Here is a 14,390-nt window from a genome sequence, read left to right as displayed (position 1 = left end):
CGTATTGTAATATAGATTTTTTACAGGGATTTTATATTTATGTCTCATTAATTCCTCCTAAATATGTCTATTATATTTTCTAATGAATGAGAGGTCCTTGAAATGTGTTTGTGTTCCAGGAAGCATACATCAACATTTCAACAGTGTAAAGATTTTCTTTGGTATACTGTAGAACCTTCTAGCAATGCAACAATACCAGTATCGGTGGCAGTACTGGGCATTTTCCACCTAAGACCCTGTACTGCCCACCTGAGACCCCCGCACAGCCCACCTGAGACCCTGCACAGCCCTCCTGAGACCCCGCACAGCCCTCTTGAGACACAGCACAGCCCACCTGAGACCTCTGCACAGCCCACCTAAGACCACGCACTGCCCACCTGAGACTTTGCACAACCTTAATGAGACCCCCACACAGCTCACCTAAGACCCCGCCATAGCCCACCTAAGACCCCCACACACCCTACCTGAGACAGGGCACAGCCCACCTAAGACTTTGCACAGCCCTCCTGAGACCCTGCAGAGCCCTCATAAGGCCCCACACTGCCCACCTTAGACCCGGCACAGCCCTCTTAAAACCCTGCACAGTGCTCCTGAGACCCTGCACAGCCCACCTGAGACCCTGAAGATATCAGGCCACCACCCTGGAGCAACACAGAGTATGTAGCTTTATATTATTCTGCATTGCTGTATAATGTATTGCTGAAATTTGTAGACCCTCTACAGCTTGAAGTCAGCAGCAGAACTACCAGGGTTGCAGCGGTCGCAGCTACGACCAGGCTCTGGCGCTCCACCACTGTCCTAAAATCCTTAGTCTGTATTGTTTTAGAAAAAGTGTTACATGACACTAAAAAAAAGGTATCGTAATTGGTATCGGTGAGCATTTGAGGAAATGTATGGGAACTAGGGATGTTCCGATACCGGTACTAGCATCGGGACCGATACAGGGCATTTTGACAAGTACCTGTACTTGTCAAAATGCCCTGATACATAGCGCCGAAGCTTGCGCTATTTTTAATTTTTTTTCCCCCTTACCTTCCGACTGCTGTTCGGGAGAGCAGCGGCGAGTCAGCGCTGGCCCAGTGGGAGGAGCTCCAAGTGGTGTCCTAATTTAGCAATTTAGCTGGCCGGCAACCGGGCAGTCGCTGGCCAGCTAAATTAGGACCCCACCTGGAGCTCCTCCAACTGGACCGGTGCTGACTCGCCGCTGCTCTACGACCTCACAGCGCCGACTACGACCTCACCAGCAAGGCACATCGCGAGGCACCGCCCATCATCTAACAGTGAGTTAGGGCAAGAGGGGTCCCTATTAAGAATCTATTAATATTAGCAGGGGATGATTGTAAATCTATTGCTGCAGTGTACTCTATAAGTAGTACATAGTACATGTATGTTACACACGTCCACTGCACTGCAGTCTGCAGCAATAGATTTACAATTATCCCCTGCTAATATGAATAGGTTAAAAGATCCATAGTACATAATAGTACATAACATGTAGTTGTACTATGGATCATTTAACCCATTCATGTTAGCAGGGGAGAATTGTAATTCTATTGCTGCCGACTGCAGTGTACTAGACGTATGTGCTGTATATGTACTATGGATCATGATTTAACCTATTCATGTTAGCAGGGCAGAATTGTGAGCGCCTCCCACAAGCTGAGCACTGAAACGCGAGGCAGCGATCCTGCCCAGCGCCGACTACAAGAGGCACCTCGTGAGGCAACAGGGATCGGAGTGAAACTATGAGTGAGGGAAGCTGGGACGGGGCTGGCTGTAAATCTATTGCTATAGTGTACTGGACGTGTGTAATGTAGTATGTAGTACATATATACAGCACACACCTCCACTACACTCCGGCAATAGATTTACAATTCTCCACTGCTAACATGGATAGATTAAATCATGATCCATAGTACATAACATGTACAGTAGTTGTACTAGGGATCATTTAAAGTCACCTATCCCTGTAAGAAAAATTATCGGTAATTGGTATCGGCAAGTACATGAGGGGAAGTACTTGTACTTGGTCCTGAAAAAGTGGTATCGGGAGGTGTATGAGTCTGGCAGCAGCATTCATGATAGACTGAAGGGGGAGGAGCCTGCTTAGTGGTAGGCCAACAAGGAGGGAGTTACAGTAGTCGAGACGAGAGATTACAAGGGAGTGAATTAGAAGCTTTGTGGTTTCCCCTTTTTAACAAACGAAACAGTGTCTGCCGCCGATCTCTGCCAATCCCTCCACTGGCTTCCACTCGCCCAACTAATAAAATTCAAAATACTAACAACAACATACAAAGCCATCTACAACTCCGCCCCAACCTACATCACTGACCTCATCTCAAAATATCACCCAAACCGTCCTCTCCGCTCCTCTCATGACCTCCTGCTTTCTAGCTCTCTCATTACCTCCTCCCATGCTCGCCTCCGGGACTTCTCCAGAGTGCCCCTCATCCTCTGGAACTCCTTACCCCAATCTGTCCGCCTAGCTCCTACGCTGCCCACCTTTAGGCGACCCATCTCCTCAGGGAAGCCTACCTCATCTCAACATAACTGGCTTTTACATCGTTACATAGTATTTGAGGTTGAATCCCTAATCGGAACTCATTCTCGGTCTGGAAAAAAATGGTATCGGTGCATCCCTTGTTCATTAGAAAAAAAGCACATTTTGTCCTATTGGAGTAAAACTCACTTTTCTTTGTTTAAAAAAAAACGATTCCAGTGAAAAATTAGAATATTTACAGGTCGATAATGGAAAGTAGGAAAATAGGGGGAAAAACAACAACAATGCTGGTGACATCATCACTCTCGTCTTTATATCGCATTTATTGCTGATATTTAAAAAAAAAATTTACAGGGCATAAAAAATTCTGTATCTCCTCCAAGAAGCATATGACGAGCCTTCGAGGATATTGCTAATAACCGCTATGGCTGCACTTATTAGCTCTGCCAGAGGCTTTTACACCATCACAATATTGGCAGCAGACAGCAGCGCCTACAGTACTCTCTGTGAGCAGAACATATTTCCCCGAACCCGCAATCAAGCTAAACGTGTCAATCTTCCCACGTCTGTTTAGATACATTTTAATCGCATGCTCCCAGCAGTTTCATAAATCTCTGCACAACATGAAATGTTTACTCAGAAGGAAAGACGCAAAGCTGCCTTTTAATTTATTATATTAGCTGAATATGCGCTATATGGCCAATAATATATAAACACCTGACCATCTAGGGTTGCCACCTGTCCAGGATTCACCCGGGGTGTGAATTCGTGGCAGCAGAAACCTGGACACAAGATGTCAGGCGGACGGGGGCAACCAAAATTAAGATAGAGGCTACTGGCCCCCCCCCCCCAAAAAAAATAGTCTCAACTGTGATATTTACATATGAATGGGTGGCGCTCAGTGGTGGAACAATCGCCATGGGGCCTGGGGCAGAGGGGAGCAAAGGTGGCCGCCTGGGTCGCTATGGCATCTTATGCTGGTGGCTTTCACTGGCGGCTGTGAGAAGAACGCGCTGCTGTTCAGATCACTGACAGTGATCTGTGCAGCAGCACGTTCTTCTCACAGCCGCTGCGGAGTTAATGAGAGCCAGCAGCGGCGGTGGAGCAGGCTGGACCCGGTCTTCTGTCGACACTTAGAAGAACACCTGCAGTGGAGGAGGAGGCAGGGCCCGTGGTCGGCAGCAGAGGAGGAGGCGGGGCCCGATGACGGAGAAGGAGGCGGGCCCATCGACGGAGAAGGAGGCGGGGCCTATCAGCGATCGTGCAGGAAGAGGAGGCGGACAGGTAAGGAGTGTGACCAGCCCATCTGAGGGTAACCCTGCAGAGCCCTGCGCTGGTTAAATTTGAATAAGCTGCGACTCCTCCCAAAAAAATGTCTGTGCGGCGCTAAAGTGTTTAGGTTTCCCTTGAAGAAAAGGTGGCAACACTACGACAATCACACCTACCTATATGGACAAGCATATGTGGAGATCCCTCCAAATCAGGGGCGCCCACTATTTTTCGTCTGGAGATCTACTTTTCAAATGACGAGCTCATTGAGATCTACCAACGAAAAAACACCTGCATTCAGGGGCGGGAGGGGGCGTGGGCTGCGCAGGCAGGCCCCTCGCCCACAGTGCGATCGCCTGCATTAGTGCCTGTGTTCCAGTCCAGTGCGATCCGCAAAAATGCTGCGAGCACTATTTTTGCAGATCGCACTGGACCGGAATGCAGGCACTAATGTGCCTGCGTTCCGAGTGTTTGCTCTCCCGGGCAGAGGGGGATACGACGAGCCGCGGGGTGGGCGGAGCTGCTGTGATAGAACGGACGAGCAGTGAGGGGAGAGAGAGGCGAGGGCTGTCAGATCCTGGCCGATCGTCTCTCTCTCTCTCCTCACTGCTCTGCATTAGTTAGTGACAGCGGCTTCGTCCTCCCCCGCCGCCGGTTCCTTCACTTCTTCTCGGATCCCCGCTGGGGAGAGCAGCGGGGATCCAGAGAAGCGGCGGGAGGAGAGGACATGGCGATCTACCAGTGATCGCTACGCGATCGACTGGTAGATCGCGATCGACCTTGTGGGCACCCCAGCTCCAAATGAACTAGTTCGGGTGTTTTCAGTGAAAGGGACTGTTAATGCTTCATCCATGCAGAGACATTTCCAAGCTTGTGGCAACAGTTTGGTGAAGGTCCTTTTCTGTTCCGGCATGTCACCTGTGCACAAAGCCAGCTCTATGAAGCCATAGTATGTTCAGTTTGGTGCAAAGGAACTTGGAGGGACCCTCAGCTCAGGAGTTAAATCTTAAAATTACATTCAAGTATCTTAACTATGAACAACAATGTATCTTATTTATCTTATCACTCGGCTCTAAATCATCTCTGAATTGGTGCTGACACTGTCCTTCCTTCTGGAGGGTGGATACTTTTGTTCCCCATGGCCGGGTGGCATGTAATGAGCCGCCTCCCGGCCTCCTGATTGGTCAGTGAAGCTGGCTTCCTAGCCGATCAGGAAGCCATGAGGTGGGTCGTGACGTGCCACCCGGCTTCGTAATTGGTTAGGAAGCCAGGCTGCCTACCAACTGAAGCTTGCCTCCTAGCCAATCAGGAAGCCGGGCGGCACGTCACGACCCGCCTCCCGGCTTCCTGATTGCCTAAGAAGTCGTCTTTACTTTTTGGAAAGCTGCGATTACCTCCAATGTTATTTAATTACAAAATATATGCATAGTGTATGCTTTACCAAAACATTGCAGCGAGGTGCTACAGTGTTCAGGTTTGGCTTGAAGAAAAGGTGGCAACCCTAGCCCACCCCCAGGCCTCAGGCCTAGCCTGGGGGATTGGCTGGACAGCACCCAGTCCTGTGCTAATCCATGACTGGTCCTGAACTAATCTGAATGGCTCCATTATATGTACCCTATCCCAGAATGCACCACTGGTTGAGAGAAACCCAGTAATTGGCTGCTGTACTGTGCATACACTCACACTGCCTCTCATTGGCTGTCCCACAATATGACAGAGTCACACTCCACCCAGGGGGGTATAGGCAATGCCAGACACCTGGAATTAACCAGATAAATGCCACTATAATCCAGCCAGACTGACTACAGTCCTGGCAATCGCTAAATAACTAGTAGCCACCTCACAGAAGGTGATGGGGGCTACACTTGTAATAAAAAGGGAGTTGTGTGCATTGGGGGGGTGGGGTGACCTTCATGTGCCAAACTACAGACCTCACTGTCCTTTCCTCCAAGACTTGGAGTGTGCAGGAAATCATTGACTTCCCTCCATGCATGTGCGCTCTCTCCTCACTAGCTCCGGCTCTTCTCTTCTGTACGCGGCATATACTAGAGTTCCCCATGTTTGAGCCAAGGTGACATTGATCCCTGCAACTAGAGAACACCGACTCACGCGCAGCGGATCATTATCCGAGTGACGGCCGTGATGGGAAAGGTCATGTGACCCACAAGAGACATCCTGGACTTTTTCCCCTTTTTTTTAACAGACTGACACGGATACACCTCGCGCCTTTCTGTAGCGCTGCAGATTCTCGACGGATCCAATTTATTCAGAGCAGCAGCTTTAAAAGAATCGATAACGGCGTGTAATGAAGAGACTCCTGCCGAAGAGGAGAGATCGCACTGATAGAGATGACGGTAAAGTGACACAAATTTACTGATGGAGAGCTTTGCTACATTGTGCCACAGATCACGGGGCCCCATAGCAAAAATGTGATGGAGGGGCCCCACTGAAGGCTACAGATTCAGTGCTACAGATCACGGGGCCCCATAGCAAAAATGTGATGGAGGGGCCCCGCTGAAGACCGTCCTCTGAGATGTGTCTAATGAAACAAAGATCCAAAAGACTCCTCTTTTGCATCAGCTACACTGTAGACTTTGAAAAGGATGCTACAGTATAGTGTTGTCTTCACAGGTTCTATGTTTAATATGTCTCAACAACCTACTGGGGCCCCCCTCCACCCCCAGGCCCCATAGCAGCCGCCTGGGCTGCTATGGCTATAGTTACGCCACTGGACTGACGTAAAGAGCCACAACAGCAGGGGCCCAATATGGGGTCATTGTAACAATCCGCACTAGGCATAGAACCATCGGAAATGTGATATCGTTACCTTTTTGTATAATTGGACTTTTCGGAAACTTTACAAGTCTGCGTGAACAGATTCCTGACATGCCACCATATACAGCAACAGAAAAAGATCCACCTTCTATCTTTGACCTCCAGTCCAGTGACACCGCCTAGGCTGAGCTGATGACATCAGCCTGTTGCAAGCAGGAGTAAGCATTAGCTCACTCTGCCCTCCTCCAGTGATCAGTCTGCAACACTGTAACTTTGTAGCCAGTCACAAGGTGAGAGCAGCAGGGGGCTAATCTGTGTCTGACACAGCCAAGAACTGCACAGACATCAGGATTGTCATGATTGTAAACTGGCATTTCAGTCCAGGAAGTAGATGGTGACCCTGGATGGTGCCTGAACAAGGTGGCCCCGTCCTTCTGGAGAGAAAAGGAGGTGAAGGTATTTCAGTACTCTGATGTCTGTGAATGGTTAGTCAGGTTGAAAAAAAAACATTGAGTTTAACCAATAGAAAAATGAATTAATAAATCAAAACCTGCATACACAGAACACTACACCCACAGCTAATCCTGAGGAAGGCACAACAACCCCCCGAGAGGCCAATTTTTTCCAACAGGGGAAAAAAATGCCTTCTTGGTCCCTTAAGGTGGTTGGATATTCCTTCAATCAACCGTCTTTGATACTTAGTATCTCTGAGGAGAATACAGTATTCTCCTCAGAGATACTTTGTATCAGTTTGTTAACACACAGCCGGCTCCAGCTGCACACAACACAGTGAGCTGCTGCTGGCTGTATGACTGTCACAGCTCTGGCTGTGATCACAGGACTGTCACCGCCCAATCTGCTATTGAGGGTCTGCTTAGGACCCCGAGGGACCCATCAACAGTAGTAACTCAATGAGCTGCTGGTTTCTCCACGGACCAGCGCTCATTGTACCGCATAACGTGATAATCCTGTCACCGGTTGTTAATGAACTGAACGATGGTGACGGGATCATTCTGTCATTGGTCAGGAAGGGGTTAATAGCCAATGATACATTTAGGAACACAGCCAGCTCATTTTGGAAACAATTAACTGATCTGGCTAGATCTAATTCCTGAGAGAGTCCATTGCACGTTGCCACAGCTCTTACTGCGAAGAAGTCTTTCTATATGCAGACATTAAACCTCTTTTCCCCCAGACACTAAGAGCCAGTCGCCCAGCGAGTCTCTGTGAACGTTCGTTCCGTGCGAATTGAAGCAAAAGTGAACGTTCTTAGTATCGTTATTTTCAGGTTCAATGTGATGTAATACCACATTGTGGCCACCAGGGGGAGTTGAGAGCGTAAGAAATAACTACTTCCGCTTCTCCTTAGCTCCATCAAGTGACCATAACGCCGTATTTTCCAAATATTGATGACCAGGGTCACGGGAGGACATAAACTAGCGTCCTCCCGTCACCCTAAGCTCAGTATACCGCCAGCTACAGCTCGCGGTATACTGAGACGCCGCAGCCGGGACGGATCCCGACAATTATGTCTGGATCCACCCAGCTGCATGAGTGACAGCTGGCTCTGCCTATCTAGAGGCAGAGCCAGCTGTACCCGCCCCCTCCCCCGTCCTGTCCACCAGTCAGCGCTGGCGTATCGGAGCGGGGAATCCAGCCCCCCTCCTGTCACGGCAGGGAGCCGTGACAGGATCGAGAGGTGAGCGAACGCCGGTATGTGTTCACTCACCTCCCGATCTACTGAGCCGACCTGTGACAGTCTCATTGTCACAGGTCGGCTAGAACTATGAGGTGAGTGAAAAGCACTGACCTCATAGTTCTCCTTTAAGAATGTCCTAAAGGACTACTCAGCATCTTCACACTCCAGAGGTGGTCTCCACATCCTCCAACATCATAGGTCCTCTTCTGGGTTGGTATCCTTCAAAGCTGTCAAGGCCACACCCCCAAGGAGTGTGCTTGGCTGTCATTGGCACACACCCAGAAGGCTCACAATGTAATGCTGCATAGTCATAGTATGAGGATTGGTCTTTGCATTAGAGAGGACCGCAAACTGTTTGAACCTGTTCAGCTTTTTATAGTGTCTGTGAACCCAGCCAATGAGCTTCTCTTATTTTCTTCCTCTGAGAGCAGCAGCCAGCCAATCACCTGGCTCAGGATTCTGAGAAATTCCGGAATTCTGTTGCCATGGCTGCAACAAAAGGAAAACTTTATTTTGTTTGGTGTTTTGTAGAAAATTGCGGCTGGTTGCGGATTGAACGTAGTCTCCCTCCCAGTTCTTGGCTTGTCACCGCAAACAGATTGTGTTTTGTACGGAGAGGGCGAAATATCAACCAACACCGGCGGCGAGGAACCCTTAATGACCGATACAAACCGAGGCGCGGGGGGGAGGGGTACGGGCAAACTTTTAAAGCTGAACTCCGGACAAAGAGCTAAATACATACAAGGGAACTAATAACTGGATTGCATTCTGATCCATCCAGTCCTGAGACTGACACAGCTCTGCACAGCCCTGCATGGCCGGGCAAGAGACCTGATATCTCTCTGCTGCAATTCAGTAACACTTACAGGTCTTGTCCCTCCCCCAGCCTGTGACTGGACAGTGAAAGGAGAAGCGGCAGACTGATGAGCTCATCTCTCCATCACACTGTTCTCTCCTCCTATCAGCATGTCTCTTGTTAGCAGCACAGCAGTATCTGGCCGGGCAGGAGATCTGAATGTTCACCATTGAAGCACAGTAACACTTACAGGTCTTGTCCCTCCCCCAGACTGTGATTGGACAGTGAAAGGAGAAGCAGCATGCTGATGAGCTTATCTCTCTGTCACTCCGCTTTCTCCTCCTATCAGGATGTCCCTTGTCAGCACTTCAGCACAACTGATTGGTTCCTTGTGCTGCCCCTGTCTGGCTGCTTAAGAGACCTGATTTTTGCAGATAAGAAACACTTAGCAGTCTTGTCCCTACCCCGGAAGAGACCAGCGCTGAGTGTACGTAGCACAGGCTACTACAGTGTATTTCTGCATCCCCGGCAGCCCTCCAGATGTGACATATGAAGAACTGGATGTAACAAGCCGGGCCGATGGAAGTTTTAAAGGAGAAGTATGAGACAAGTGATTTTCACTCAGCCTCATAATCTGAGCCAACTTGTCACAATGAAACGGTCACAGATCGGCTCAATAGATCGGGAAGAGAGCGAATACATACCGGCGCTCGCTCACTTCTCGATCTATCCCTGCAGAGAGCCGTGACTGTCACTCACGACTCCCTGCAGGGATTACCACCATCCCCACTCCAATCCTCCAGCGCTGACTAGCGGAACGGACGGGGCGGGTACAGCTGGCTCTGCCTCTAGATAGGCAGAGCCAGCTGTCACTCATGCAGCTGGGTGGATCCAGACATAATTGTCGGGATCCGTCCCGGCTGCGGCGTCTCAGTATACCGCGAGCTGTAGCTGGCGGTATACTGAGCTTAGGGTGACGGGAGGACGCTAGTTTATGTCCTCCCGTGACCCTGAGGAGATTTATGGGGAAAAGCCCTGACCCCATAGTTCTCCTTTAAGAAAAGATCATTCTCGGAGTTCATCTTCAATGGTTACAGAGATGCATTCATTTGTGTCTTTTATATTAACCTTTCAATTATTCTTTTATTTATAAATGATTCCTCCGCTGGTCAGTTATGTACAATGTGATGATGTCACTGCAGACTCCTCCCTATTTCTGTCCTGTAGATACTGACACAGGTAACCGGTGATCGATCAAAACTACGAACTTATCGAGTTGTGGGACCGCATTACTTCCGGTTTCCTCAGAACTACGAGGTTTTTACACAAAACATGTTGTGCACGAGCGCCATCCACGGCATTGCCCTATAGACATAGACCACAGCAATAAAGTAATAAAATGATGTAGGATGACAGTAAGCCAGCGCGTTCTTTATCTCAGGTGCCCCACTCAAGCGGCGGCCATATTGAGTGGGGCACCGGAGATAAAGAACGTGCTGGCTTACTGTCATCCTACATCATTTTATTACTTTATTGCTGTGGTCTATGTCTATAGGGCAATGCCGTGGATGGCGCTCGTGCACAACATGTTTTGTGTAAAAACCTCGTAGTTCTGAGGAAACCGGAAGTAATGCGGTCCCACAACTCGATAAGTTCGCACTTTCGACACATCACCGGCATTGTAACTTCCTCAAACCGCCCGCCAAGTGGGAGGGGTTTCCTTCTGTAATACCAGTGCTGCAGAGAGAGAACACCGGCATCCTTTGCATCCCTGTAGATGTGCGGCCAGAACATCACCAATCAACAGAAAAGTTATTTTCAGGGAAATAAAGGACAGAGCTGGGCCCCCACCATCCCAAGCAGGACCCCCCACCATCCCAAGCAGGAACCCCACCATCCCAAGCAGGAACTCCACCATCCCAAGCAGGAACTTCACCATCCCAAGCAGGAACTCCACCATCCCAAGCTGGACCCCCACCATCCCAAGCATGAACTCCACCATCCCAAGCAGGAACTCCACCATCCCAAGCAGGAACTCCACCATCCCAAGCAGGAACTCCACCATCCCAAGCAGGAACTCCACCATCCCAAGCACGAACTCCACGATCCCAAGCAGGACCTCAAACATCCACCATCCCAAGCAGGAACTCCACCATCCCAAGCAGGAACTCCACCATTCCAAGCAGGAACCCCACCATCCCAAGCTGGAACTCCAACATCCCAAGCAGGAACTCCACCATCCCAAGCAGGAACTCCACCATTCCATGCAGGAACTCCACCATCCCAAGCTGGAACTCCAACATCCCAAGCAGGAACTCCACCATCCCAAGCAGGAACTCCACCATCCCAAGCAGGAACGCCACCATCACCCACACCATCACAAGCTGGATCCCCACCATTCCAAGCAGGAACTCCACCATGCCAAGCAGGACCCCCACCATCCCAAGCAGAACCCCACCATTTCAAGCAGGAATTCCACCATCCCAAGCTGGACCCCCACCATCCCAAGCTGGACCCCCACCATGCCGAGCTGGACTCCCACCATCCCAAGCAGGAACCCCACCATGCCAAGCTGGACCCCCACCATCCCAAGCAGGGCCCCCACCATTTCAAGCAGGAATTCCACCATCCCAAGCTGGACCCCCACCATCCCAAGCTGGACCCCCACCATGCCGAGCTGGACTCCCACCATCCCAAGCAGGAACCCCACCATGCCAAGCTGGACCCCCACCATCCCAAGGAGGATGCCCACCATCCCAAGCAGGACCCCCACCATTTCAAGCAGGAACTCCACCATCCCAAGCAGGACCCCCACCATTTCAAGCAGGAACTCCACCATCCCAAGCAGGACCCCCACCATCCCAAGCAGGAACCCCACTTTGCCAAGCCGGACCCCACCATCCCAAGCAGGACCCCCACCATTTCAAGCAGGAACTCCACCATCCCAAGGAGGATGCCCACCATCCCAAGCAGGAACACCACCATGCCAAGCTGGACCCCCACCATGCCAAGCTGGACCCCCACCATCCCAAGCAGAACCCCACCATCCCAAGGAGGATGCCCACCATCCCAAGCAGGAACCCCACCATCCCAAGCAGGACCCCCACCATTCCAAGCAGGACCCCCACCATTCCATGCAGGAACTCCACCATCCCAAGCAGGACCGTGAGCTCCCCACCTCCTGGATAAACGTTAATCACATGTCTGGTTCCAATAGAAATACCCATTTTAATGTGGCACTGTATTAACATGCATTGTTGTGTACTTTTAATGCGTTTTGCAACGCAATTTTGTATAATGCACTACAACACATGTTGATGCGAAACATGATGCGTGTTCATGTGACATGATGCACGTTGGTGCACGTCTTAACGCATGTACTGAAATGCTTTTTGATGCGTCTTTTTTGTTTTTAATGAAAAATTTATCAAGCAAAAAATGCAAAAGTGTGAGTCCATTTTTATTGTTTCAATGACAGGTTCTCTTTACTGGCACAGACAATAATCTGAATACAGCACAGTATCAAGAATGTCTCCCCCTCAGTGCTGCACGGCTGCATGCTGACACCTGTGGTCCCACATCATAAACTGCCGAGCTGTGCTCACTACTACACAGATGTCAATGAAGAGACTACATTTCCCAGGATGCAGAGCGGCAGACAGGAAGTGAAGCAGGAGGAAGGCGATCACACACACACACAGCAGAGATCTGATCCTCTCTGGGAGGAGATGAGGGGCTCAGGGATGTCCAGACTCCTCTGCCAGCTGCTGATCAGCCACCCTCAGTGTGCCAGACTGACCAATCATAGCGCCTGCAGGAGAGGTAAGGTGGCCTGTGTGTGATCTGATTGGGTGCGGCTGTCACCGGGGTCACCACTGTCTACAAACTTTCCAAACTCCTGCTTGAGTCAGGGTGACCGCAGAGAAGGAGGGGGGCGACATCAGACACCGCAGGGTTAAAGATCACTGACGTGTCATTAGAAATACTTTGTTATTGGATGATATGGTGAAGCTCGGGGTCCGGTCACATGACCTATAAAGCCTGGGGTCCCGTCACATGACCTATAAAGCTCGGGGTCCTGTCACATGACCTGTAAAGCTCGGGGTCCGGTCACATGACCTGTAAAGCTCGGGGTCCCGTCGCATGACCTGTAAAGCTCGGGGTCCCGTCGCATGACCTGTAAAGCTCGGGGTCACGTCGCATGACCTGTAAAGCTCGGGGTCCCGTCGCATGACCTATAAAGCTCGGGGTCCCGTCACATGACCCGTAAAGGTCGGGGTCCAGTCACATGACCCCTAAAGGTCGGGTTCCCTTCACATGACCCGTAAAGGTCGGGGTCCCGTCACATGACCCGTAAAGGTCAGGGTCCCGTCACATGACCCGTAAAGGTCGGGGTCCCGTCACATGACCCGTAAAGATCGGGGTCCCGTCACAAATAAGCTATGTAATAAAAACGTCATCATCAAGGGGGGGAGGGGAGGACGGGGTGGGGGTACCAGAGAAGGCAAAATAGAAGCAGATTGCCCTCCAATATAATACAGAGTATGACTTCTCTTCCTCGATCTCTATTCTGATTGGCTGCTGATCATTCCAGGCTTGTCTACTACATCCGAGCTCCTGTCCAGCTACGACGTCCGGAGGGTGGAGATAACGTCACCGGAACAGAGGAGGTTGACCTTTGACACGCACGCTCTGGTGCGTGAACTGGAGACACATGGTAAGGAGGGTTCAACCCTAAACATGACCTTCTCCTATTGGCTCCCTTCAGTCTGTTAAATATCCCATTGGAAGCCTCCTGGGCCGAGGTGACAACGCTGCTCCTCTATAAACAAAGTAGAGTGAGTGAGAGTTGTCACTCTAGCACAGGAAGTGTCTTACTGTAACCCGCCATTGTTATGTAGTAGAGGAGAGGGGGAGGTTCTGTAGTCCTAACATGCTTCTAGGGCCAAGGTGACAACGCTCCTCCTCTATGGACACAGTATAGTAAGTGAGCGTTGTCACCGTGGCACAGGAAGTGACATCATTGTGTGTGATCAGGGGGCGGTGATGTCACAGCGTCCTCGCTGCCCATGTGAGCGATGATCTGAGATCCTCTTCATGTCTCAAAGAGAACCTGTCAGACTGAGCCTCTCCTTCACAGTCCAGACACGGAGGATGAGGATGATGGCCTCAAGTCAGCAATTCAGCCGTCATGTCGTGACAGGTCCCCTTTAGAGGACAGCGCCGGCCGAACTACTCCATACAGAGGGGGAGGGGTTATATCTGATACATTTAGGGGGGCAAAAACTGGTATAGCTCTGCCCCCCCCCCAACCCCCACCACTCCAAAGTCCCTTCCACCGCCATCCCACC

At 50.5% G+C, this 14,390-nt stretch overlaps 1 protein-coding gene across 1 annotated transcript in view; it reads left to right on the top strand.

Annotated features, from left to right (window-relative positions):
- Positions 1-9,514: 9,514 nt before the first annotated feature.
- Positions 9,515-14,390, top strand: part of CCDC90B (coiled-coil domain containing 90B) — a 30,820-nt gene continuing 25,944 nt past the window's right edge. Inside the window, exons 1-3 of the mRNA XM_018555810.1 lie at positions 9,515-9,524; positions 12,741-12,861; positions 13,634-13,756. Of these exons, the coding sequence (XP_018411312.1) occupies positions 12,768-12,861; positions 13,634-13,756 (217 nt within the window). The 5' untranslated portion in view covers positions 9,515-9,524; positions 12,741-12,767. The remainder of the gene's footprint in view (positions 9,525-12,740; positions 12,862-13,633; positions 13,757-14,390) is intronic.

This window comes from Nanorana parkeri, unplaced genomic scaffold (assembly GCF_000935625.1).
Source record: "Nanorana parkeri isolate BGI_ZX_2015 unplaced genomic scaffold, ASM93562v1 scaffold214, whole genome shotgun sequence".
Classification (NCBI taxonomy): domain Eukaryota; kingdom Metazoa; phylum Chordata; class Amphibia; order Anura; family Dicroglossidae; genus Nanorana; species Nanorana parkeri.
Note: the sequence above shows the minus strand (reverse complement) of the source record. Positions and strands in the feature narration are given on the sequence as shown.